The sequence below is a fragment of the Oncorhynchus mykiss genome, chromosome 12 (genome assembly GCF_057628025.1).
Source record: "Oncorhynchus mykiss isolate SJ-2025 chromosome 12, ASM5762802v1, whole genome shotgun sequence".
Classification (NCBI taxonomy): domain Eukaryota; kingdom Metazoa; phylum Chordata; class Actinopteri; order Salmoniformes; family Salmonidae; genus Oncorhynchus; species Oncorhynchus mykiss.
The window spans coordinates 64,382,774-64,408,248 of NC_143033.1; the positions used below are offsets into that span (position 1 = coordinate 64,382,774).

Genomic DNA, 25,475 nt, shown 5'->3' on the forward strand with positions numbered 1-25,475 from the left:
ATTGAACATCTCTTGGGAAACCTGAAAATAGCTGTGCTGCAATGCTCCTCTTCCAACCTGACAGAGCTTGAGAGGATCTGCAGAGAAGAACGGGAGAAACTCCCCAAATACAGGTGTGCCAAGCTTGTAGCGTCATACCCAAGAAGACTCAAGGCTGTAATCGCTGCCAAAGGTGCTTCAACAAAGTGCTGAGTATAGGGTCTGAATACTATTCTAAATGAGATTTCCATTTCTATTTATTTTTAAGCAAAGATTTCTAAAAACCTGTTTTTTCTTTGTCACTATAGTGGTCTGAATACTTTCCGAATGCACTGTATATCCAACTTTACATAGGTTGGTAGATACTCTACATCAAACATCAATAAAAGAGCTACTTCTTCTCATTCTCCACACAGGTAAAGCGATGTGCATTAACTACCCCTGAATTTGTTTGCCTAAGATATTGATTTTCAATGTCCAACGGGATTCCAGAAATATCTTTTGCTCCGAAAATCACAGCTGGTCAATTCATGCGTTGATAATTTTGTGAGCCATAATGCGCGCTCCTTTTGCTATATTAACATCAAACCGCTCCTGGTTACTTTGACTGCATCCACTTCTCCCAGCGCCTTCTTTACCTCGTGACTTCAAAAGGGTTTCCCAAAGGAACTTCAATTTTAGCACTTTTTGTTTCATTCTTGGACTTCACTGTTCACTCATCTTTCTCACTAACTGTAGTCGACGTGCTTTCAGCTTCAAATAACACTTCTGATTCCACCATGTCAACTTCCTCCATCCGGCTCAAAGTTACATTCCTTCATCAATCAAAATCGACACAAAACACAACAACAGCCCACTTTCTAGGACTAAATTAAATAAATTACATTGTTAAATACATGTGAGAATTGCTTTAGGAAATGCAGTTCAAATGTACAGTATTGAATTGAGTGAAGTCTGACGGTAGTCACATTTTGATTTGGTCCTTTCTAATTTGCCCATCTAGCGATTATTACCCCCTGGCCTCCACCTAAAGCAACCATTAACATACAAAATGGAAGGGAAAAGAATAGTGTGTGTGTGTGTGCAAATTGTAAGCTGCACACAAGTCATTGTGTCTGTCATTTGGTTGGATGGTAACTGGAAGAGCTATGGGTTGTTGATGACTACTGTCTGTAGTTCTGCTGCTTCTATTTATCAAAAGATAATACATCATTATTTTGACTTACAGTACCAGTCAAAAGTTCGGACACACCTACTCATTCAAAGGTTTTTCTTTATTTGTACTATTTTCTACATTGTAGGATAATAGTGAAGACATCAAAACTATGATATAACACATGGAATAATGTAGTAACCTAAAACGTGTTATACAAATCAAATCCCTTGTCCCCTTTTCGTTTTGTTTGGTCTAATTGGTTTCACATGTTCCTTGTTTGGGGTTTTGGGTTGGGGTTATTTAAGTTCAGTTAGCCCGCCTGTGTTCGTGCGGGCTTGTTTGCTGTTTTTGGTTCAGGAGTGTCCTGTCATTGATTTTCCTCTGTACAGCGTATGTACCGGTGTTGTACATTTTGGTGTGTTTTACGCCTGTGTTCGGCGTTACCCTCTTTTGTTTGCTGTGATTGTTCCGGAATAAATGTTTTTCCCGAATCCTCTGCTCTCTGCGCCTGACTCCACACACATCACTCTTCGAAGCCTGACAATATTTGAGATTCTTCAAAGTAGCCACCCTTTGCCTTGACGACAGCTTTGCACACTCTTTGCATTCTCTCAGCCAGCTTCACCTGGAAGGCTTTTCCAACTGTATTGAAGGATTTCCCACATATGCTGAGCACTTGTTGGTTGCTTTTCCTCCACTCTGCGGTCCAACTCATCCCAAACGATCTCAATTTGGTTGAGGTCAGGTGATTGTGGAGGCCAGGTCATCTGATACAGCACTCCATCTCTCCCCTTCTTGGTCAAATAGCCCTTACACAGCCTAGAGGTGTGTTGGTTCATTGTCCTATCATTTGTTTTTCAACCAGATGGGATGGCGTATAGCTGCAGACTGTTGTGGTAGCCATGCTGGTTAAGTGTGCCTTGAACTCTAAATACATCACAGACAGTGTCACCAGCAAAGCACCCCCACACCATAACACCTCCTCCTCCATGCTTCACGGTGGGAACTACACATGCGGAGATCATCCATTCACCTACTCTGCGTCTCACAAAGACACGGCGGTTGGAACCAAAAATGTCAAATTTGGACTCATCAGACCAAAGGACAGATTTGCACTGGTCTAATGTCCATTCTTGGCCCAAGCAAGTCTCTTCTTCTTATTGGCTTCGTTTAGTAGTGGTTTCTTTTCAGCAAATAAGGCTCCCAAGTGGTGCAGCGGTCTAAGGCACTGCATCTCAGTCCAAGAGGTGTCACTACAGACACCCAGGTTCGAATCCAGGCTGTGTCACAACTAGCCGTGATTGGGAGTCCCATAGGGATGCGCACAATTGGCCCAGTGTCGTCCGGGTATTGCTAGTGTGGGCCGTCATTGTAAATAAGAATTTGTTCTCAACTGACTTGCCTAGTTAAAATAAAGGTTACATTTGACCATGAAGCCCTGATTCACAGTGTCCTCTGAACAGCTGATGTGTATGTTACTTGACTCTGTGAAGCATTTATTTGGGCTGCAAATTCTGCGGCTGGTAACTCGAATGAACTTATCCTCTGCCGTAGAGGTAACTCTGGGTCTTCCTTTCCTGTGGCGGTCCTCATGAGAGCCAGTTTCATCATAGCACTTGAAGAAACTTTCAAAGTTCTTGAAATTGACCAGACTGACTGACCTTCATGTCTTCAAGTAATGATGGACTGTCGTTTCCCTTTGCTTATTTGAGCTGTTCTTGCCATGGACTTGGTCTTTTACCAAATAGGGCTATCTTCTGTATACCACCCCTACCTTGTCACAACACAACTGATTGGCTCAAATGCATTAAGAAGGAAAGAAATTCCACAAATTAACTTTTAACAAGGCACACCTGTTAATGAATATGCATTCCAGGTGACAACCTCATGAAGCTGGTTGAGAGAATGCAAAGAGTTTGCAAAGCTGTCATCAATGTAAAGGGTGGCTACTTTGAAGAATCTACAACAATAAAATATATTTGGATTTGTTTAACACTTTTTTTTGTTACTACATGATTCCATATGTGTTATATCACAGTTTTGATGTCTTCACTATTGTAGTAAATAGTAAAAATAAAGAAAAACCCTGGAATGAGTAGGTGTGTCCAAACTTTTGACTGAAAATGTACATATAATAATGCAGGTTAATTGTTCTTAGGCCGGGATTCAGTCCATGGAGCGCTGAGCCATTTAAAGGTAATTTCAGCCTTGCCTGGTTCCTCTATGTAGTAAACACAAACTCTGGTTGAAAACTAGAAATGTCAGTGGACACTGTTTCTTTAATTGAATAGCTTGAGATAGAAATATCACCTCATCTCTCTTTTTGAGAATTTGCATTCTGAAAATAAAAGAAAACATGATTTTATCAGCAACCCAGATGAGCAGCCTGCTATCATTGGAACTGTTAATCAGATTGCACATGTGTAACATTGATGTAATCTAAGCATGGACGTCTATAAATCTGGACATCAGTCAGTCAGTGTCTATCCATCAAACAGCCGTCTGGTTGGTTGGATACTGACAGGAAAAGCTATGGGTTTTTGGGGACTACTGTCTGTAATTTTGCTGGTCCAAGATGCTGCAGGTGAGGTCAACAGAAATGTATTAATTAAAAGAGCATAAAATCGTGTTTAACTTGCTAGGTCCACAGTAACTATTACATTCATCAGATAGTGACAGCATTTTTTTTACTGGTGTTTTAATTTGAGCATCATTAGCCTACATATTTGGGCATGTACATAATTGTTTTTCCATCCACTAGAACAAAGAACTTCAAGCATATCTCTCTGTTTTGGCATTAGTGACCACTAAGGGCTCTATTCAAACCATATTTATAGCTCAGATTAAAATGTAATTTCCAACTGAGACGACATATGTAGCATTTACCGTGGCATGAATGCAGCTTCTGCTAACGCGGGAACATTGCCTTAAAATGTATTGCACTTTTGTGCAGCTCTTCAGAGCTACGAATATCACCACTACATATAAATACATATCACCACTAAATCCTCTTAAAGGGGAAATCTGCAGTTGCTACATCCAATTAGGACTTATAAATTAAGCAGATTCTTGAGTTTGTAACCCATCAGAACCCAAAGCTTATTTTACTCCAATGTTTTGCAAAGTAAACATAAACAAACATTATATAGCCTCAAAACATGGTTAAAACTGTAATTGTGATATCATGGATGGTCAGTCCTTGCATCCAGAGCTCTGTCTGTGAATTTGAAAGTGGTTACAATCCTCCAGCCCAATCCCTCCACTTTTTACCGAGACAGGGGTGGGGAGGATCACTTATTGTTACTGTTATTATTTCAACTGCTCAGATGTTCTGGTGCGGTGGCACTAATTTCAGAGTTCTGACAGGAGCAAAGTAATCAAATGCAGAGTGTTTGTACAGGAAACAGTGTCACAGTCTGGCATTCTTTCCACCCTCCAACACCTCCCTCTCTAGAGTCGTTTGTGCCCCAGGCTCGGAGCTCTATTGTGGGGGGAAAGGATGCTCAAAAGGGCCGCTGGCCGTGGATAGTCTACCTTTTAATCACGGATAATACAGGCTCCTTTAGCTGTGGCGGATCCCTCCTTACTGAGGAATGGGTGCTCACCGCTGCACACTGTGTTGACCCGTAAGTGTGTTTGTGTGTGAAGGAGGTTTGCATGTTGAACTCATTATCGTGTCTGCAACCAAAATGACGTTTTTTCCATGGATGTAATTTTCTTAACGTGTCTGCAAGCAGAAAACCAGTTTACCAACTAGAATGACATCATTATAATTTCAAAGGCCAAATTTGCTTGCTGGAATAGAACCGAAAGATCTGTATGAAATATATCAATGTCTGTGTAATGTTTCTATCCAACCTGGACTCAGGGGTAGACATAACAGAGTAAACGTAAATCTGAACCATGCCGATTAGTATGATGTTACTATGTATGGTATCTATTCATTTGTGGATGTCCATCATCCATTTCGTATGATATGTTACAAATGACAATTCATATGATATGTTACGAATTGCAAGTCCTACAATATGTTATGAATTTTCTAAATGTTTAGTTGCAAGGTAGCTAAAAAAGTAGTAACTAGTTGCAAAGTTGCTAATAAGATAAAATGCTAAAGTTGTCCGTGATAAGATTCAAACACGCAACCTTTGGGTTAATAGACATTCACATTACAACCATCCTACTTTCGTTTTTTGCCTTAAGTAACCTATCTTATGTAACCATATCAAATGTAACATATTCTAATTTCAGTGTCCTGGATTTAAATGTACTATGTTACACCTAGTCTATGAGACCAGGCTGTTTTACCTGTCTGCATGTGTATTAGGAATGACAACCCTATTCCAGACCGTTCCTCCATTCGTCTGGGGACACACAGCCTGAATGAGCCATCAGTGTTTTATCGATCCATCTCACGCATCGTCAGTCACCCACAGTACCAGAAACAGCATTTGGCCCTGCTGCACGACATCGCTTTGGTGAAGATGAGTAAAAAGGTGTCCTTTTCCTCCCTGGTGAAGCCCATGTACCTGCCCAAACCGAGTGATGCCTTTGGCCCAAGGTCGAAGTGCTTCATCGCTGGCTGGGGCGATGTCGGGAACAATGGTGAGCAAACACACAGCAACACCGATATACAAACACTCACAGTGCCAGGTTCTAAAGCATATCTTTGGTTGGTTTGGTTTTGATTGAATGTCAGCATTCAATTCTGTGGGCGACATTTTAGTAGTGTAAAATGATTTACCACAAACCTCATTATAAAGCTGATGGTTCCAGCATTGAATGCTGACTGGCTGAAATGCTGATTGGTTATGACCCCCCAAAATGTTTTACCTTTCTAATTATGTTGGTAACCAGTTTATAATAGCAATAAGGCACCTCTGGGGTTTGAGGTATATGGCTAATATACCACAGCTAATGGCTGTATCCCAGCACTCCACGTTGTGCATGCCCGGGGTATATTGGCCATATATCACACCCCTTCGTGCTTTATTGCTTAATTATAATCTGGCAGTGTGATTTATAAACTTTTATTTACTCACAGGAACTCAATTGAGACCAGTTTCTCATTTACAATGGTGCCCTGAGGACCCCCAAAAAACACAATCAATACAACAACAAAAAAGATAAAAACAAGTTATAATAAAGTTATAATAAGCAATTGAAACATTTGCACATTGTTAAAGAAAGATTTCCAAATTAAATCAGAATGCCAGATTATAATAAGATATACTGTATTTTGTGCACTTTACACAATGTATTTTGTTTTCATCCAGCTTCTGTTTGTAGTTAGTGAGTATTTCTCCCTTAAATTCTCCCTGCCCGTTCACTTCCTCCCCCACCAGTTTGTATCCTACATTTTACTCTTCTTCTTTTTCCCTCCCTCCAGTGGAATTGTCTGGTAATATGACCCTCCAGGAGCTGAAGTTGCCCATCGTGAAACAGAGCACCTGTAAGAAAAAGTTTCCGGGCCTCACTGACAACATGCTGTGTGCTGGCTCCATAAAAGGGAAAGGCTCCTGTCTGGTGAGTCTTCTTTCCTGGTCTCCTGATTGGTACATATACATGTTTTATACAAACACAGACCCTCTCTCTCTCTCTCTCTCTCTCTCTCTCTCTCTCTCTCTCTCACACACACACACACACACACACACACACACACACACACACACACACACACACACACACACACACACACACACACACACACACACACACACACACACACACACACACACACACACACACACACGTGATGCGCCAGTCCCCGTGAGGCGGGCGGGTTTAGGGTCATGAAATATTGTTAATTATTCAACAAATGTTCAAGAGTGAAAAAAAGGAACTGTACAGAGCATTCTCTATATTTTTGGGTAAGGGTCTTAGATTTTTTGCTTTATCACATAATCAGCTGGTTGTGGATGGGTTATTAGCAATTGTGGGTGGGTGCAGGTGAACAAACAGCTGACCCACATCACTGACACACACACACACCCTCTTTCTCTCTATCGTTCTCTCTCACGTACACACATACTTACTTGAATGTTGTAAATGTATGTTTGTGTTGTTTTTCTTTGTTCTACAGGGGGACTCTGGTGGGCCGTTGGTTTGTCGCTCATCTGGTGAGATTGTCCAGGTGGGAATCGTGAGTTTTGGGAATAAGAATGGCTGTGCTTTGGAAGGCTTCCCTGAAGTCTACACCCGTGTGAAACGCTACATGGACTTCATCAGCGAGACTATAACCTCAGACAGACAGGCTTCTGCTGAGGCCTAGGTCACCATGAAACACTGTCTGTTTACAGTCCATATCCCCCTCTCGCTCTGTCTTCCCTTTCTCTTCAGTTCCCTATTGAGCCAAAGTCCTTACTTGAGATGCAGCTGGAAGTGATTTAAAATGACAAGATATTGGTATTGATTGTGAATTACTTTGTGGTTTTATTCTTTACCAGACCTTTAAATTATTTTCCAATATATTTCGAAGTATTTAGTCAACTCTTCCTTGAAAATACAAGATGTTGAATATTTATTTGAAATATTTAAGTACTCTATGCATTTGAAACCAGGTCTGTTTGAACACAGGGGTATTTGTACATGATTTGGAAACAAGTAATTGAAAATAGTTTAAAATATAATGTATAGAAAATGATTAGAAAATATACAGAAAATACATCTTTAAAATATAAATACTTTAATAAACATGTATTTGAACCCAGGTCTGTTGTAAAAAAAAAAAATGTTCAATGACTTACTGGCTATGTCCTTTTCAATAGTAGCTCCTTAGTAAACTGCAAGCATCAACCCTTCCGTTTCAGTTTTTTTTGTGTGAGAGTGTCACAAAATAGAAAGTGACTGGTTCTAGAATCTAGGTTGAGCGGTGTGAAGCAGCGACCAGAGCTAAGGTCCTCTCTTATCATCTGGGCCAGGGATTTCGATATCAAAGTATACAGCAGGAGAGACAGGGGACATCCTTGTCTGACATCCATGATCTCTACATGCCAGGCATGTGCACAGATAGGGCTCCACCAGTGCTCAAGCCTTTTGCCCATACTATGAGTAATGGCCCTTTTGCCCTTCTATCAGCTCGTACATTTTTTTTAGTTGATTAATTACTTTATAGTGTCTTTAAAAATATAGATTTGATATGTAACGAATTGCACAAACTATCGCATTTAATATTTGTGAATCTTGAAAAATATCTCCTCCCCCACACTCCCACCTCAAGTGTGCACTTGCCTGACTTCTGCATGTAGTGCGATGTACAGTAATTGGCTACCGGTGGTGAGTTTGAATACTGGTAGGCTACCTTTGAGTTGGACCTGTCATGTATGTATTGTACTGTTATGGACAGAGATGGGGGATATTCACTTGTTTGTTAGTAAGCGGCAGATGCAAACTCAAATCAAGTAAAAAATTGTTTGGTTTGACAGCATAGCTAACTAGCTAGCTAACTAGCAGATTTACATCATAATTCGCTATGATCAGCTGATAGCCTCTTTTCCCAATGTCACTCTTTATCCCACTGGGCACACAGTGGTTCAAATAACATTGTTTACACGTAATTTGAATGAAATTATTTTGAACTAATGTGGAATAGACGTTGAATTGACGTCTGTGCCCAGTGGGACGTCTCTAGTTATTACCCTACTAGGAGTCACTGGCATGAGTGTGTTGTTGCAATAAATAAATAGGTCATTGCAACAAAACAAAAAACAATTTGATACAGAAACAGTTTGTAAATGATGAATTTTGAGTTGTGAATTTTCTGGCTGCATTTTTCATTTTGAGAACCTGCATCCCCAAAGGTCTGTGTCTGGCCATGCTACATGCAGCGAAGTTTAATGGGATCGTGGTGGAAACTAGTGATGCACCGATATGACATTTCTGGCCGATACCGAACTACACCGGTAAGCGATATAAAGATTTGTTGCGGCCTTTTAAGCATTCTAGTACAGTTAAATAGTTAACACACACATGGACGCAGCGATCTAAGGCACTGAATCTCAATGCAAGGGGAGTCATTACAGTCCCTGGTTTGAATCCAGGCTGTGTGGGAGTTAATGGAATGTAACTAGGTGCAGCTGCCATGCTGAGGAAACATAATAACAATAATTAAATTAACAGGAAGTAGTAAGGACAATAATTACATTGGCCAGATGGAGAAATGGTGACACCTAGTGCATTTGCCGTAGGATAACATGCCAAAGATTACATTAAGCTAATGTACATGAGTACATTCGCCAAGGACGAAATGTAATTTGTTACACCTGGACATACTAATGTCAGGAGTACGTGGAGAGAGGATGGTAGCAAAATGACCAACATCTGAAACATAAGTGTGCAATACATGTATTTTTTTGTATGACATAAGGGGTCCCGCCACCATTATAATCTAACCCGAAGCAGTTGTGGGCATTATTGGGCGTGAACAAGCAAAGAACTTGGACTCAAAGATAATGGTGGCGAGAGGACGAGGGGAGTGATTTCATTTACATATGGGATGTACCATATGTTGTATGTAAGGATGAAAAGCTATAAAGGCAAAGCTCTGTGCTCAGAGAGGTTGGTTGTTCCGCGGATCAGCACGGCTTTGCTACTTCGTAAGAAAGTCAATTTTGAGTTCTATGTAAGAGTGTTATATTCTGAGGCAATATTCCACACCATATTTTGGCGAGCTTGCCAGGAGTTGAAGGGACCATAGGACAGTGGCGTTTTTGGCTGGCGACGGTTTTTCTGGGCAATCTCACAAATGTGTGGCCACCCAGCTATATCAGATAAGCTTGTTCTTACATAGTTGAATGTTTGTGTAAATTGCTTCAGGGATTCTGTCTCAGCGGGAACGGTGTCATGTAGGTCTCTCCTTACATTTCTTAAAAACCTAGTAATGCTTAGAGCTTTTGAATTCAGTAAACTGCATGCTTAAGCTTTGGGGGTTGTTAAACATCATTTTGTATGTGCATTTGTGAGGACTAAGTGTCGTTGGTCCAGAGAAAGGATTACGCAGCCTCTCTGTGACAGTTAATTGAATTAAGTTGAGAGGAGTGCGTCTAGCTCTCACTGGGAAGAGGGAATAAAATCAATAGATGTTGGATAAAAGGAACTGTGTAAAGATAGGACATTGACATAATAGTGTGTTAAGTGACTATTTTGTCATACATAGAATGTGTTAAATAAAGTATTAAACAAGGCATATATAGTACATGACATTGTATGAAGTGGAAAGATAAAACATACAGATGAGCATAAGCTATACTATATGGTTAAAATAAATAGTAATAACGAACACATAAAGAACAGTACCGTGGCATAGTTTATAGTACCTACTAGAGATACTATAGCACCGTGAAGGACGGTAAGGAGGAAACAGTGGGTAATTAAGTACTCTGTAGCAGCAGAACCTTTAGGGAATATAGCCTAAGGAGAGGACAGACATGTAAGGTTACAGAAACTAGAAGAGAGAGTGGGTTTTGAGTAAATTCAGTAAAATAGGAAGTAGTGCAGAGAAAAGATTAAATAGGAATAAAAAACAATAAGTAACAGTAGGATAGAATATAATAAGTGAATAAATAAAGATAAAGTATAAACATTATAAACAGCTGAAATAAAAATAGAAAGGTATTAAATAGAATATAACACTGAATAAAGTTAAGACAATAAAATAAGTCAACTGATACAATGAACAGAACACCAGTAGAGATCTTAGAGGCTAGACACCCCTAAGCAAAGAAGAAATAATAAAGACTTCTATAAAATGGGAAAAACGCATAAAGAAATTGAACACTAAATGGCCAGCGGCAGGGACATTGGATGTCTCTGTGTGTGAGGAAATGGAGACTCTGATAAAGAATCACAAACCAAATGACAAGAAACAGAAAAGGAAATATAAGCGATAGAGAGAAAATGAATTACTAAGAATGTTCAAGGAAGAAGGAGTTGGTCTGTTGAAAAGCATGAAGACAGCAAGAAAAATGCTGAAGATTAATAAAAACATGCAAAGGAAAGACAGAGTTGGTGACTGTTAAGATATTTTATCAAGGTTTAAGATAAATGATTAAATAATTATACCAAGAAACTTAACCATTAGGGATTAGAGTTGATGTAGAATGAACAAGGAGTAATTTAAAAAAAAACATATCTCCAACTAGGTTGGAGGGGGGGGAAGAGAGGAATGCATGTGTGTGCCAAACGAAAACAAAGTGGACTCCTTAACATATGTTGGAACCGACTCAGAGTCCCGTCGTAGACAACCACCTAGGGATGAGGACACAGAGGATGCTGATTCACCAGGCGGGAGCCCGGAAAGACCAGGAGCAGCGGAGGAAATTGAGACGCTGGGGAGGAGTCAGCAGACCAGGTGGAAGCCAGGATGCACCAAGAGGAGGACGAAAGCGAGACAATGCTGCAAACAACGGATATTCTCTCCTGAAGGGCCAGAGAGTCCGGGGGGGGGGGGGGCAAAAAACGTATTTAGTCAGCCACCAATTGTGCAAGTTCTCCCACTTAAAAAGATGAGAGAGGCCTGTAATTTTCATCATAGGTACACTTCAACTATGACAGACAAAATTAGATTTTTTTTCAGAAAATCACGTTGTAGGGTTTTTATGAATTTATTTACAAATTATGGTGGGAAATAAGTATTTGGTCAATAACAAAAGCTTATCTCAATACTTTGTTATCCTTTTATAACTAGGGGGCAGTATTTTCATTTTTGGATAAAAAACCTTTCCGTTTTAAACGGGATATTTTGTCACGACAGAATGCTCGATTATGCATATAATTGACAGCTTTGGATAGAAAACACTCTGACGTTTCCAAAACTGCAAAGATATTGTCTGTGAGTGCAACAGAACTGATGTTACAGGCGAAACCCAGATAAAAATCCAATCAGGAAGTGCCGCATTTTTTGAAACCACCTCATGCCAATGACTCCTTATAATGTGAATGAGCTACGAATGAGCTTACATTTTCTATGTATTCCCCAAGGTGTCTACAGCATTGTGACGTCTTTTTACGCATTTATGTTGAAGAATAGCCGTAAGGGACCACATTTAGCAAGTGGTCACATGATGGCTCCGGCAGAAAATCTTGTGTAAAGTACACAAGTAGCCATCTTTCCAATCGCTTCTTATGAGAAACCAATTGTCCCGACGGATATATTATCGAATATATATGTGGAAAAACACCTTGAGGATTGATTCTAAACAACGTTTGCCATGTTTCTATCGATATTATGGAACTAATTTGGAAAAAAAGTTTGGCGTTGTAGTGACTGCATTTTCCGGTCGATTTCTCAGCAAAACGTGAAGAACAAATGGAGCTATTTTGCCTACAAAAATAATATTTTTGGAAAAAAGGAACATTTGCTATCTAACTGGGAGTCTCCTGAGTGAAAACATCTGAAGTTCTTCAAAGGTAAATTATTTAATTTGATTGCTTTTCTTATTTTCGTGAAAATGTTGCCTGATGCTAGCAGAGCCTAGCCATAGCATTATGCCATGATAAACTTACACAAATGCTTGTCTAGCGTTGGCTGTAAAGCAAATTTAAAAATCTGAGATGACAGTGTGATTAACAAAAGGCTAAGCTGTGTCTCAATATATTTCATTTGTGATTTTCATGAATAGGAAAATGTTCTCGGAAGATTTATGTCCGCTGCGTTATGCTAATTAGTTTGAGGCTATGATTACGCTCCCGCATGCGGGATGGGTAGTATCAAGAAGTTATATACCCTTTGTTGGCAATGACAGAGGTCAAACGTTTTCCACCAGTCTTCACAAGGTTTTCACACACTGTTGCTGGCATTTTGGCCCATTCCTCCATGCAGATCTCCTCTAGAGCAGTGATGTTTTGGGGCTGATGCTGGGCAACACAAACTTTCAACAGATTTGGAGACTGGCTAGGCCACTACAGGACCTTGAAATGCTTCTTACGAAGCCACTCCTTCGTTGCCCGGGCGGTGTGTTTGGGATCATTGTCATGCTGAAAGACCCAGCCACGTTTCATCTTCAATGCCCTTGCTGATGGAAGAATGTTTTCACTCAAAATCTCACGATACATGGCCCCATTCATTCTTTCCTTTACACGGATCAGTCGTCCTGGTCCCTTTGCAGAAAAACAGCCCCAAAGCATGATGTTTCCACCCCCATGCTTCACAGTAGGTATGGTGTTCTTTGGATGCAACTCAGCATTCTTTGTCCTCCAAACACGACAAGTTGAGTTTTTACCAAAAAGTTATATTTTGATTTCATCTGACCATATGACATTCTCCCAATCTTCTTCTGGATCATCCAAATGCTCTCTAGCAAACTTCAGACGGGCCTGGACATGTACTGGCTTAAGCAGGGGGACACGTCTGGCACTGCAGGATTTGAGTCCCTGGCGGCGTAGTGTGTTACTGATGGTAGGCTTTGTTACTTTGGTCCCAGCTCTCTGCAGGTCATTCACCGTGTGGTTCTGGGATTTTTGCTCACCGTTCTTGTGATCATTTTGACCCCACGGGGTGAGATCTTGCGTGGAGCCCCAGATCGAGGGAGATTATCAGTGGTCTTGTATGTCTTCCATTTCCTAATAATTTTTCCCAGAGTTGATTTCTTCAAACCAAGCTGCTTACCTATTGCAGATTCAGTCTTCCCAGCCTGGTGCAGTTCTACAATTTTGTTTCTGGTGTCCTTTGACAGCTCTTTGGTCTTGGCCATAGTGGAGTTTGGAGTGTGACTGTTTGAGGTTGTGGACAGGTGTCTTTTATACTAATAACAAGTTCAAACAGTTGCCATTAATACAGGTAACGAGTAGAGGACAGAGGAGCCTCTTAAAGAATAAGTTACAGGTCTGTGAGAGCCAGAATTCTTGCTTGTTTGTAGGTGACCAAATACTTATTTTCCACCATAATTTGCAAATAAATTCATTAACAATCCTACAATGTGATTTTCTGGATTTTGTTTCTCATTTTGTCTGGATCTCAACTGGACAAAAGTACTATTGTTAAAGGAAAATATGAATGTTTCTATAGCTATGGTACTGATGGAATTGATGTAGGAAACACTACTGTCAAGTGTGCCACTATTTGGGTGTTAGAATCTGCAGGAGTTCGCACATTTGATGAGAAAGGTTTGTTTGAGAATAGGAAAGGTTTGTGTGGGCACATAACTCAGGTTGCACCATCTCTCACTATGTTGAAAAATCAGGACACAGAGGTATCGCTGATAGTTTTTGGATGTGTGGGAAAAACAGAGTCTTGAATGTTTTACCTGAAGGTTGGACTGGTCTTTGTGCTTTAGTCAGAGCAATTCAACAGGTTACCATTATTAAATCACAACAGGATGACTATGTTAAAACTAGAGTTAGAAGGGCTTATGAATCAGATCCTAAAGTATACCTTGATGCAATTGGACAACCTAGAGGAGTACCTAATGAGTTTATGGCCAGAGATGAGATTAAATCAGGATTTGAATCTATGTTCTTGTGGATAACGCCTAACAAGAATGTAGAGTGGATTCATTATATTTACTATAATCAACAGAGGTTCATTAACTATACTGACTCTGCTTTAACTGCATTGGGAGAAGAGGTACAGGCTACCAGTAAGATGACATGGCAGAATAGACAAGCTTTCAACTGGCTCTTAGCAGAAAAGGGGTGTGTTTGTGTAATGTTTGGAGATGAATGTTGCACTTTCGTTCCCAATACACTGCACCTAATGGATCTTTCTCTATTGCTATGGCCAAACTTAAAGGATTAAGAGCAGACGTTAAGGCTAATGCTGGGTTTGATACTCATGCTTGGGATTGGTTGGACCTAGCTTTGGGAAAGTGGGGTGCTATGTTTTCTAGAATGGCTATTATGCTGGGTGGGGGTCTATTGGCGCTGGGTATTGTGTTTTGTTGTGTTTTACCGTTGGTGAAATCTCTTGTGGTTCATACAACAGTTAGGCAGATGTTGTTACGTAGAGCTAAACCAAGGGATTTGAGTGGTTTGAGGGGTTATGTGCCTGATAGCTGGTTTGATAAGTATGGTATAATTCATCGCCTGTTGTAATTAACCCCGTGCCTGAGAAACCTGGACATTATACTAATGGGTTTGGAGAGCCTTGCAATACTTTTGGAGGACCTCTTGATTGCCCTTTTGGTAATCCTAATCGTCTCCATGGGGTGACTCCGGGAGGTGGTTATGCTTGTAAGGGAATACCCCCCTGAAATGGACAAAAATGAATGGCAACATATTGGCATTGGACAAACCATGTACACGATGTCCAATACCACCCAATGTGGCGTTGATTCATGCAAAGTATATTGCAAATGCCATATGGCAATTGCCAGTTGTAACACTTCAAAAATCCAACAGGGCGCTCCACCGGGGTTTTTCATATTGGAAATGCAACCCAAGTCAACATCCAAAAGCAACATTTTTAAAAATGGATTTTTTTGTCAAAAACTTATCACATATCTTAAAAAAAGTGCTTTCTGGACCGTTTTTTGAAATTCTTTAGATTTTTTTTGTCAATTACACATGTGTAAGAACTGTATGAATATACTTTTGTCCAATTTTGTTATCATAATTTTTTTTTTTTTTAATTACATGCGCATAAGGCATATGTTTTGTCCATTTGCCATATGATTTCATAGGAAGTCAAAAGTCAAAAATGTCAAAATTTGGTAAAAAACTTCACACATCCTTAAAAAAGTGCTTTCTGGACCGTTTTTCAAAATTCTTACGATTTTTGTGTCAATTACACATGTATAAGAACTTTATCAACATACTTTAGTCATACTTTATTATCATATTTTTTTTGTTTTACTTGTGCATAAGGCATATGTTTTCTCCATTTGGAATATGATTTCATAGGAAGTCAAAAGTCAAAAGTCAAAAATGTCAAAATTTGGTAAAAAACTTCACACATCCTTAAAAAAGTGCTTTCTGGACCGTTTTTCAAAATTCTTACGATTTTTGTGTCAATTACACATGTATAAGAACTTTATCAACATACTTTAGTCATACTTTATTATCATATTTTTTTTTGTTTTACTTGTGCATAAGGCATATGTTTTCTCCATTTGGAATATGATTTCATAGGAAGTCAAAAGTCAAAAGTCAAAAATGTCAAAATTTTATAAAAAACTTCACACACCCTTAAAAAAGTGCTTTCTGGACCGTTTTTCGAATTTGTTTCGATTTTAAGACAATTAATCATGTGTAAGAAGTGTATGAATATACTTTTGTAAAATGTTATTATCATAATTTTTTTTTTTTTACTTGTGCATAAGGAATATGATTTGTCCATTTGCAATATGATTTCATAGGAAGTCAAAAGTCAAAGTCAAAAGTCAATTTTTTTGGGGCCAAAATTGACTGAACTGATGAACTCGGGATGGCCGGGCAGTGATAGTTGTTCATTTCCATCACTCGTTGTGTTGATTTCATCATGTCCATTTGGTGATGTTTTTTCACTATAGAATCATATTGCAAATGCACGTGCATTTGCAATATGTTTCAATGGGCATTTACCATCACGAATTTGTCATGCTATAAAAATCCTGCAGGAATGTGAAATTGACTGGCCCAATGAACTCGGGATGGCTTTGCAGTGATTCTGGTTCATCTCAATCGCTCGTTAGGGTTGATTTCAGAATGTCACTTTGGTGATGTTTTTTCACTATAGAATCATATTGCAAATGCACGTGCATTGTTGTGCAACTGGTAACCCAAAAATAAAAAAATTGTGATTTCATTATGTCCATTTGTTTATGTTTTCTTACTTTTTCAAAGTCACTGTGCATTTGCAATATGTTTTAATGGGCAGGTACCATCACGAATTTGTCATGCTCAAAATTCAAACTATACTTTGCTCAAACTATACCTTTGTCAACTTGTATTATCATAATTTTTTTTTTTACTTGTGCATAAGGAATATGATTTGTCCATTTGCAATATGATTTCATAGGAAGTCAAAAGTCAAAGTCAAAAGTCAATTTTTTTGGGGCCAAAATTTACTGAACTGATGAACTCGGGATGGCCGGGCAGTGATAGTTGTTCATTTCCATCACTCGTTGTGTTGATTTCATCATGTCCATTTGGTGATGTTTTTTTCACCATTGAATCATATTGCAAATGCACGTGCATTTGCAATATGTTTTAATGGGCAGGTACCATCACGAATTTGTCATGCTATAAAAATCCTGCAGGAATGTGAAATTGACTGGCCCGGTGGACTCGGGATGGCTGGGCAGTGATTCTGGGTCATCTCAATTGCTCGTTAGGGTTGATTTCAGAATGTCACTTTGGTGATGTTTTTTCACTATAGAATCATATTGCAAATGCACATGCATTGTTGTGCAACTGGTAACCGAAAAATAAAAAAATTGTGATGTCCATTTGTTTATGTTTACTTACTTTTTCAAAGTCACTGTGCATTTGCAAAATGTTTTAATGGGCAGGTACCATCACAAATTTGTCATGCTATAAAAATCCTGCAGAAATGTGAAATTGACTGGCCCGATGAACTCGGGATGGCTTTGCAGTGATTCTGGTTCATCTCAATCGCTCGTTAGGGTAGATTTCAGAATGTCGCTTTTGGTGATGGTACCTCACTGTTTAAACATATTGCAAATGGACAAGAGTCAAGTGGACAAGAGTCCATCAGTCAATTAGATATCATTCTGACAACAAACTGATACAAACTGACACCAAACCCACTTTTTCCAACTCGTTTAGTAGCCAACTATTACATACTTCAGAGCTGGCCCAAAATTCACAACGCCTTCGGTTCAAACCATAAAAAAAACATAAAACACGTAGTTACGTTCGAGCTGCGGGTCCATTTCTTATGTTATGTGTTGGCCTAGCTGAGGCGACCCCGAATCCCAAGTTTCGGCTCGATAGGTCATTTGGTGTCCGAGAAAAACCCTAATTGGTGATGAAAATCCACTATTTTCCATGACTTGCTACGGGGTCCTTGAACGAGCTATCGGACAGAAACGTTGGGGTCTGTCTATATGGGCCAAGACGTTCGCAATGCACCTAGTCTTGCGACTCTGGGATATTTCTAAATGTCGTCATTTTCGTGATGCAAAAATTAATTGAAGGTATTGCAAATGTATGAGGCTGTTTCTCGGTCCGAGAACCTTCTAGAACCACCTAACTCACCACGCACTATCGACATGAGGTCTAGAACAGGATTGTAAAGTTTCGGAACTCTAGGTCTGACGGTTCTTTTTTAGCTCGAACAAAGCTAACTATTGCAGCCACTGTCTGTCTCTACGCACCCCAATACGTCCCTCCTTCCAAGTTGTGTTTTAGTGTGATTTTTTTTTCCTTTGAATTTTTTGGGGAAAAATGACTGATTTACAGTTCATGGGGGTTGCCTAATCACATATATGAAGTTTTGGACAGATCTGACTTTTTTAACCCTTCGAAACAGCCCCTGAGACACCAATTATGGCACTTCCGGTTGGCACAGGAAGCTATAAGTCACCACATATCCTCATTGTGGTATGCTTTTACAGAATCCTGAGTTTTAAGTCTTTACGTTAAGAATTGACTGATTTACACAGGGTTGAATGCACTATGTCTGTCAAACTGCAGGCAGGGTATGGATATACACTTTTAGGTTGTTTTTAATCACTTCCGGTTGGTCCAGGAAGCTTAGAATCAACACAGGTAGACCTCATAGTGGCCTGATGGACTGGTACCGAAGACAGGTTCATACGGCATTCATAACCCATATAGGCTTCAGGTTGAATTTAGGGGTGCAGGCAATGTATTCCTATGGGGAGAGATGTCACTGTAATCTGTGAGATCAAAAAACCCTGTTTTACTGTTAAGGGTTAATGCCACACGGTCAAGGTTAGGCTTGCACAGATCGGGAGGACCGTAGGAACATTCCTGTGGTGGAATTTTTCTTCTCACCCTAACAGTTCTTTCACTGTCACCCAAAAGCAAATGACATTGTGGGGCAGGCTTCATTTTGGGCCTACTATTCTAATGGTCGCTGCGCCTAGACCGAGCGAGCTACGGTCAAGCGGGATATCTCGTTGAACTCGGCACGGCCTAGGGATTATGGTAATGCCATTGCCTGCTTTCTGTGTCTTTAAGCACCGCACTTTGTCACTCCATCCTTGCTGTGTGTGTGTGTGTGAGAGCTTTTCTTTGACATCTGTTGGGAGAAATGACTGACTTACAGTTTATGGGGGTTGCCTAATCACACATATGAAGTTTTGAAAAGATCTGACCTTTTTAACCCTTGGAAACAGCCACTATGACACCATTTAAGGCACTTCTGGTTGGCACAGGAAGCTATAAATAATCTCATATCCTGATTGGGGTATGCCTTTACATAATCCTGAGTTTTAAGTCTTTACGTTAACCTGTTGCGTCTACCAAACCCGGATCCGGGATTCTATTTACAGACCTAAGCTCATTGCCATAACGCAACGTTAACTATTCATGAAAATCGCAAATGAAATGAAATAAATATGCCATCTCTCAAGCTTAGCCTTTTGTAAACAACACGGTCATCTCAGATTTTCAAAATATGCTTCTCAACCATAGGAAAACAATCATTTGTGTAAAAGTGGCTAGCTAGCGTAGCATTTAGCGTTAGCATTAGCGTTAGCATCCAGCACGCAAGATTTCAACAAAAACATAAAAGCCTTCGAATAAAATAATTTACCTTTGAAGAACTTCGGATGTTTTCAATGAGGAGACTCTCAGTTAGATAGCAGATGCTCCGTTTTTCCAAAAAAGATTCTTTGTGAATTCGAAATAGCTCCGTTTTCTACATCACATTTGGCTACCAAAAAAAAAACGAAAATTCAGTCCTCAAAACGCGAACTTTTTTCCAAATTAACTCCATAATATCGACTGAAAACATGGCAAACGTTGTTTAGAATCAATCCTCAAGGTGTTTTTCACATATCCCTTCAAATATATATCGTTCGTGGAAGCATGGTTTCTCCCCTCAATCAAATGGAAAAGTACAAGCAGCTGGCGTTTGCGCACCGAATTCCACGCAGGACACCAGGCGGACACTTGGAAAATGTAGTCTCTTATGGTCAATCTTCCAATGATATGCCTACAAATACGTCACAATGCTGCTAACACCTTGGGGGAACGACAGAAAGTGTAGGCTCATTCCTTGCGCAATCACAGCCATATAAGGAGACAATGGAAAACAGAGCTTCAGAGATTCTGCTCATTTCCTGGTTGACGCATCATCTTGGTTTCGCCTGTAGAATGAGTTCTGGGGCACTTACAGACAATATCTTTGCAGATTCTGAAACTTCAGAGTGTTTTCTTTCAAAAACTGTCAAGAATATGCATAGTCGAGCATCTTTTCGTGACAAAATATCGCGCTTAAAACGGGAACGTTTTTTATCCAAAAATGAAATGGCGCCCCTAGAGATCAAAGAGGTTAAGAACTGAGTTATTTACGGAGGGTTTAGTATGTGTGTGTTATTTCAGAAAATCATAGAAAATCACAGAAATCTCGCAGAGCTCCGCAGCACACTTTAAAAAGATTCGTATGAACACCCTGCAACTGGATCTGTAACCGTTGAGAAAAAAAACGCCTATTTGTGAACATCACCAATTTGTCATTGTTCCGTTTCTCTTAAATGACGATAGATAAATGGCTGGTTATTTTTTTATTGACACCGGAGGCTCTTTGACTTTGACCTGAAGTGGAAAAATAATTTCTCTATTTCCATTTTGGACCTTTAATCCCAGAAAAATGGCCATAACTCAAAAACCGTTGAGGCCTAGACGCCATCTTGTTCGGGGCCAACTGCCCATTATGCCAAACCTACGCTCACCAAGTTTCGGCTTCGAAATATTTTCCGTTTTCGAGATAAGGCCCCGTCGTGATTCGTGATGTTTTGCCAAATTGCCATATGATTCCTTATGCCCTCTTGTGGGAATTTCCGGGATAGCGGAAAAATGGTCCAAAACTTGTTTATTTTATAAAACGGAAACCGAATGTCCGACAAAGTTCATTCGATGACTTCCTGGTAGGTCCGGCCCTACCGCACGGCCCGACGCCGACCGCGAATTTTACAAACGTTTTCGGACGTCTAGTAAGGGACCGTACATTTGCAATATGGACTTTCTCACTAACCATACACGAAATGTCAAAATGTTCCCTTAAGGTATGCCATGACTTTCGTAAGGATGGTTTTCCTGTTTACGCTAAAATACCAAATTCTAATGACTATGTACTTGTGCATGTCCACAAAAAATGTCATATGCGTGGTCGTTGCAAGTGGTGCTCCAAGGATAATAGTGAAGGGCATCTCCATCATACTGATCCTTTGTTCTGTGCCATGTGTCAAAGAGGGGATTGTCCTATCTGTCAGGATGAGGAATGTGCTAAAATGGTATGTTTTCTAGTGTTTTCTATGTTTTCTATATCTTTGTGTATCCTTATATTCTGTATTGTATTGTGTTTGTTTGATTTGATTTATAAAAAGTATTCGGCCCCCTTGAACTTTGCGACCTTTTGCCACATTTCAGGCTTCAAACATAAAGATATAAAACTGTATTTTTTTGTGAAGAATCAACAACAAGTGGGACACAATCATGAAGTTTAACGACATTTATTGGATATTTCAAACTTTTTGAACAAATCAAAAACTGAAAAATTAGGCGTGCAAAATTATTCAGCCCCCTTAAGTTAATACTTTGTAGCGCAACCTTTTGCTGCGATTACAGCTGTAAGTCGCTTGGGGTATGTCTCTATCAGTTTTGCACATCGAGAGACTGACATTTTTTCCCATTCCTCCTTGCAAAACAGCTCGAGCTCAGTGAGGTTGGATGGAGAGCATTTGTGAACAGCAGTTTTCAGTTCTTTCCACAGATTCTCGATTGGATTCAGGTCTGGACTTTGACTTGGCCATTCTAACACCTGGATATCTTTATTTTTGAACCATTCCATTGTAGATTTTGCTTTATGTTTTGGATCATTGTCTTGTTGGAAGACAAATCTCCGTCCCAGTCTCAGGTCTTTTGCAGACTCCATCAGGTTTTCTTCCAGAATGGTCCTGTATTTGGCTCCATCCATCTTCCCATCAATTTTAACCATCTTCCCTGTCCCTGCTGAAGAAAAGCAGGCCCAAACCATGATGCTGCCACCACCATGTTTGACAGTGGGGATGGTGTGTTCAGCTGTGTTGCTTTTACGCCAAACATAACGTTTTGCATTGTTGCCAAAAAGTTACATTTTGGTTTCATCTGACCAGAGCACCTTCTTCCACATGTTTGGTGTGTCTCCCAGGTGGCTTGTGGCAATCTTTAAACAACCCTTTTTATGGATATCTTTAAGAAATGGCTTTCTTCTTGCCACTCTTCCATAAAGGCCAGATTTGTGCAATATACGACTGATTGTTGTCCTATGGACAGAGTCTCCCATCTCAGCTGTAGATCTCTGCAGTTCATCCAGAGTGATCATGGGCCTCTTGGCTGCATCTCTGATCAGTCTTCTCCTTGTATGAGCTGAAAGTTTAGAGGGACGGCCAGGTCTTGGTAGATTTGCAGTGGTCTGCGTAATCCTTTCTCTGGACCAACGACACTTAGTCCTCACAAATGCACATACAAAATGATGTTTAACAACCCCCAAAGCTTAAGCATGCAGTTTACTGAATTCAAAAGCTCTAAGCATTACTAGGTTTTTAAGAAATGTAAGGAGAGACCTACATGACACCGTTCCCGCTGAGACAGAATCCCTGAAGCAATTTACACAAACATTCAACTATGTAAGAACAAGCTTATCTGATATAGCTGGGTGGCCACACATTTGTGAGATTGCCCAGAAAAACCGTCGCCAGCCAAAAACGCCACTGTCCTATGGTCCCTTCAACTCCTGGCAAGCTCGCCAAAATATGGTGTGGAATATTGCCTCAGAATATAACATTCTTACTTAGAACTTGTGAATTCGGCCTCCCGGGTGGCGCAGTGGTTAAGGGCGCTGTACTGCAGCGCCAACTGTGCCATCAGAGTCCCTGGGTTCGCGCCCAGGCTCTGTCGTAACCGGCCGCGACTGGGAGGTCCGTGGGGCGACGCACAATTGGCCTAGCGTCGCCCGGGTTAGGGAGGGCTTGGTCGGTAGGGGCACCAGCGACTCCTGTGGCGGGCTGGGCGCAATGTACGCTAACCAAGGTGGCCAGGTGCACGGTGTTTCCTCCGGCGCATCCTCCGGCTGGCTTCCGGGTTGGATGTGCGCTGTGTTAAAGAAGCAGCGGCTTGGTTGGTTGTGTATCGGAGGACGCATGACTTTCAACCTTCGTCTCTCCCGAGCCCGTACGGGAGTTGTAGCGATGAGACAAGATAGTAGCTACTACAACAATTGGATACTACGAAATTGGGGAGAAAAAGGGGTAAAATAAAAAAATAAAAAAAAGAACTTGTGAATTCAAAATGGACTTTCTTACAAAGTAGCAAAGCCGTGCTGATCCGCGGAACAACCAACCTCTCTGAGCACAGAGCTTTGCCTTCATAGCTTTTCATCCTTACATACAACATATGGTACATCCCATATGTAAATGAAATCACTCCCCTCGTCCTCTCGCCACCATTATCTTTGCTTGTTCACGCCCAATAATGCCCACATCTGCTTCGGGTTAGATTATAATGGTGGCGGGACCCCTTATGTCGTAGAAAAAAATAATAAATGTATTGCACACTTATGTTTCACATGTTGGTCATTTTGCTACCATCCTCTCTCCACGTACTCTTGACATTAGTATGTCCAGGTGTAACAAATGTAATTTTGTCCTTGGCGAATGTACTCATGTACATTAGCTTAATGTAATTTTTGGCATGTTATCCTACGGTAAATGCACTAGGTATCACCATTTCTCCATCTGGCCAATGTAATTATTGTCCTTACTACTTCCTGTTAATTTAATTATTGTTATTATGTTTCCTCAGCATGGTAGCTGCACCTAGTTACATTCCATTAACTCCCACACAGCCTGGATTCAAACCAGGGACTGTAATGACTCCTCTTGCATTGAGATGCAGTGCCTTAGACCGCTGCGTCCATGTGTGTGTTAACTATTTAACTCTACTAGAATGCTTAAAAGGCCGCAACAAATCTTTATATCGCTTACCGGTGTAGTTTGGTATCGGCCAGAAATGTCATATCGGTGCATCACTAGTTTCCACCACGATCCCATTAAACTTTGCTGCATGTAGCATGGCCAGACACAGACCTTTGGGGATGCAGGTTCTCAAAATGAAAAATGCAGCCAGAAAATTCACAACTCAAAATTCATAATTTACAAACTGTTTCTGTATCAAATTGTTTTTGTTTTGTTGCAATGACCTATTTATTTAATGCAACAACACACTCATGCCAGTGACTCCTAGTAGGGTAATAACTAGAGACGTCCCACTGGGCACAGACGTCAATTCAACGTCTATTCCACATTAGTTCAAAATAATTTAATTCAAATTACGTGTAAACAATGTTATTTGAACCACTGTGTGCCCAGTGGGATAAAGAGTGACATTGGGAAAAGAGGCTATCAGCTGATCATTATGATGTAAATCTGCTAGTTAGCTAGCTAGTTAGCTATGCTGTCAAACCAAACTATTTTTTACTTGATTTGAGTTTGCATCTGCCGCTTACTAACAAACAAGTGAATTGCCCCCATCTCTGTCCATAACAGTACAAGACATACATGACAGGTCCAACTCAAAAGTAACCTATGACGTGGAATAATCAGAATTTGTTGGTAACATATGTAAGATGTTTCATATTCATCATATGTTTGTAAATTACTTCTCATCAAGAATGTTATTTTTGTATAATACTGTGGCAGGGTTGCAGTATCTGTTCTATGTCAAGACTAAGTTGCATGGTCCGCAGAGAGGGGAGAGGTCAAAGTATCATCAAGCGTGTATCTCTTGGCTCCACAATGTCTGTGTGCCAGTCAGTGTGTCTCTGTGAGCTTGTCCAGGATTGGTTGTATTTAGAGTTGGTTGTATCTAAATGACAATTTGATATATGCCTGTTGATATGGAGGATTGGTTTATGGTTCTGGGGTTTGAGTAAGGAGACAAAGCTGAACGATTTATTATGTCTATGCTGTCTGACTATGTGTATTCTTTGCTTTTAAAGGATGGCAGTTGCAATGCAGAAGGGGCTCTCAGAGAATTCATTGTTAGACACACTGAATTGTCTGAGAGTCACAGGATTGTGATAGAGCTCATATAATTAAAAGATGGACTTTGATAACTAACTCTGACTTGTGTTGTAGTTTGCTCCCATGATTTGGTAAATAGAGGAAATTTCCACGACACCTACCAGTATTCAAACTCACCACTTACTGTACATCGCTGTACATCGCACTACATG

At 40.2% G+C, this 25,475-nt stretch overlaps 2 protein-coding genes across 2 annotated transcripts in view; one reads left to right on the forward strand and one right to left on the reverse strand.

Annotated features, from left to right (window-relative positions):
- Nucleotides 1-25,475, reverse strand: part of cln3 (CLN3 lysosomal/endosomal transmembrane protein, battenin) — a 175,591-nt gene that overhangs the window by 36,918 nt on the left and 113,198 nt on the right. The window lies entirely within an intron of this gene.
- On the forward strand, nt 3,627-7,930 carry LOC149979243 (tryptase-2-like). Its single transcript, XM_090192973.1, has 5 exons — nt 3,627-3,719; nt 4,590-4,761; nt 5,463-5,740; nt 6,525-6,661; nt 7,218-7,930. Exons 1-5 carry the CDS (start codon nt 3,668-3,670, stop codon nt 7,404-7,406), a joined length of 828 nt encoding a protein of 275 aa, XP_090049099.1. The 5' UTR covers nt 3,627-3,667; the 3' UTR covers nt 7,407-7,930.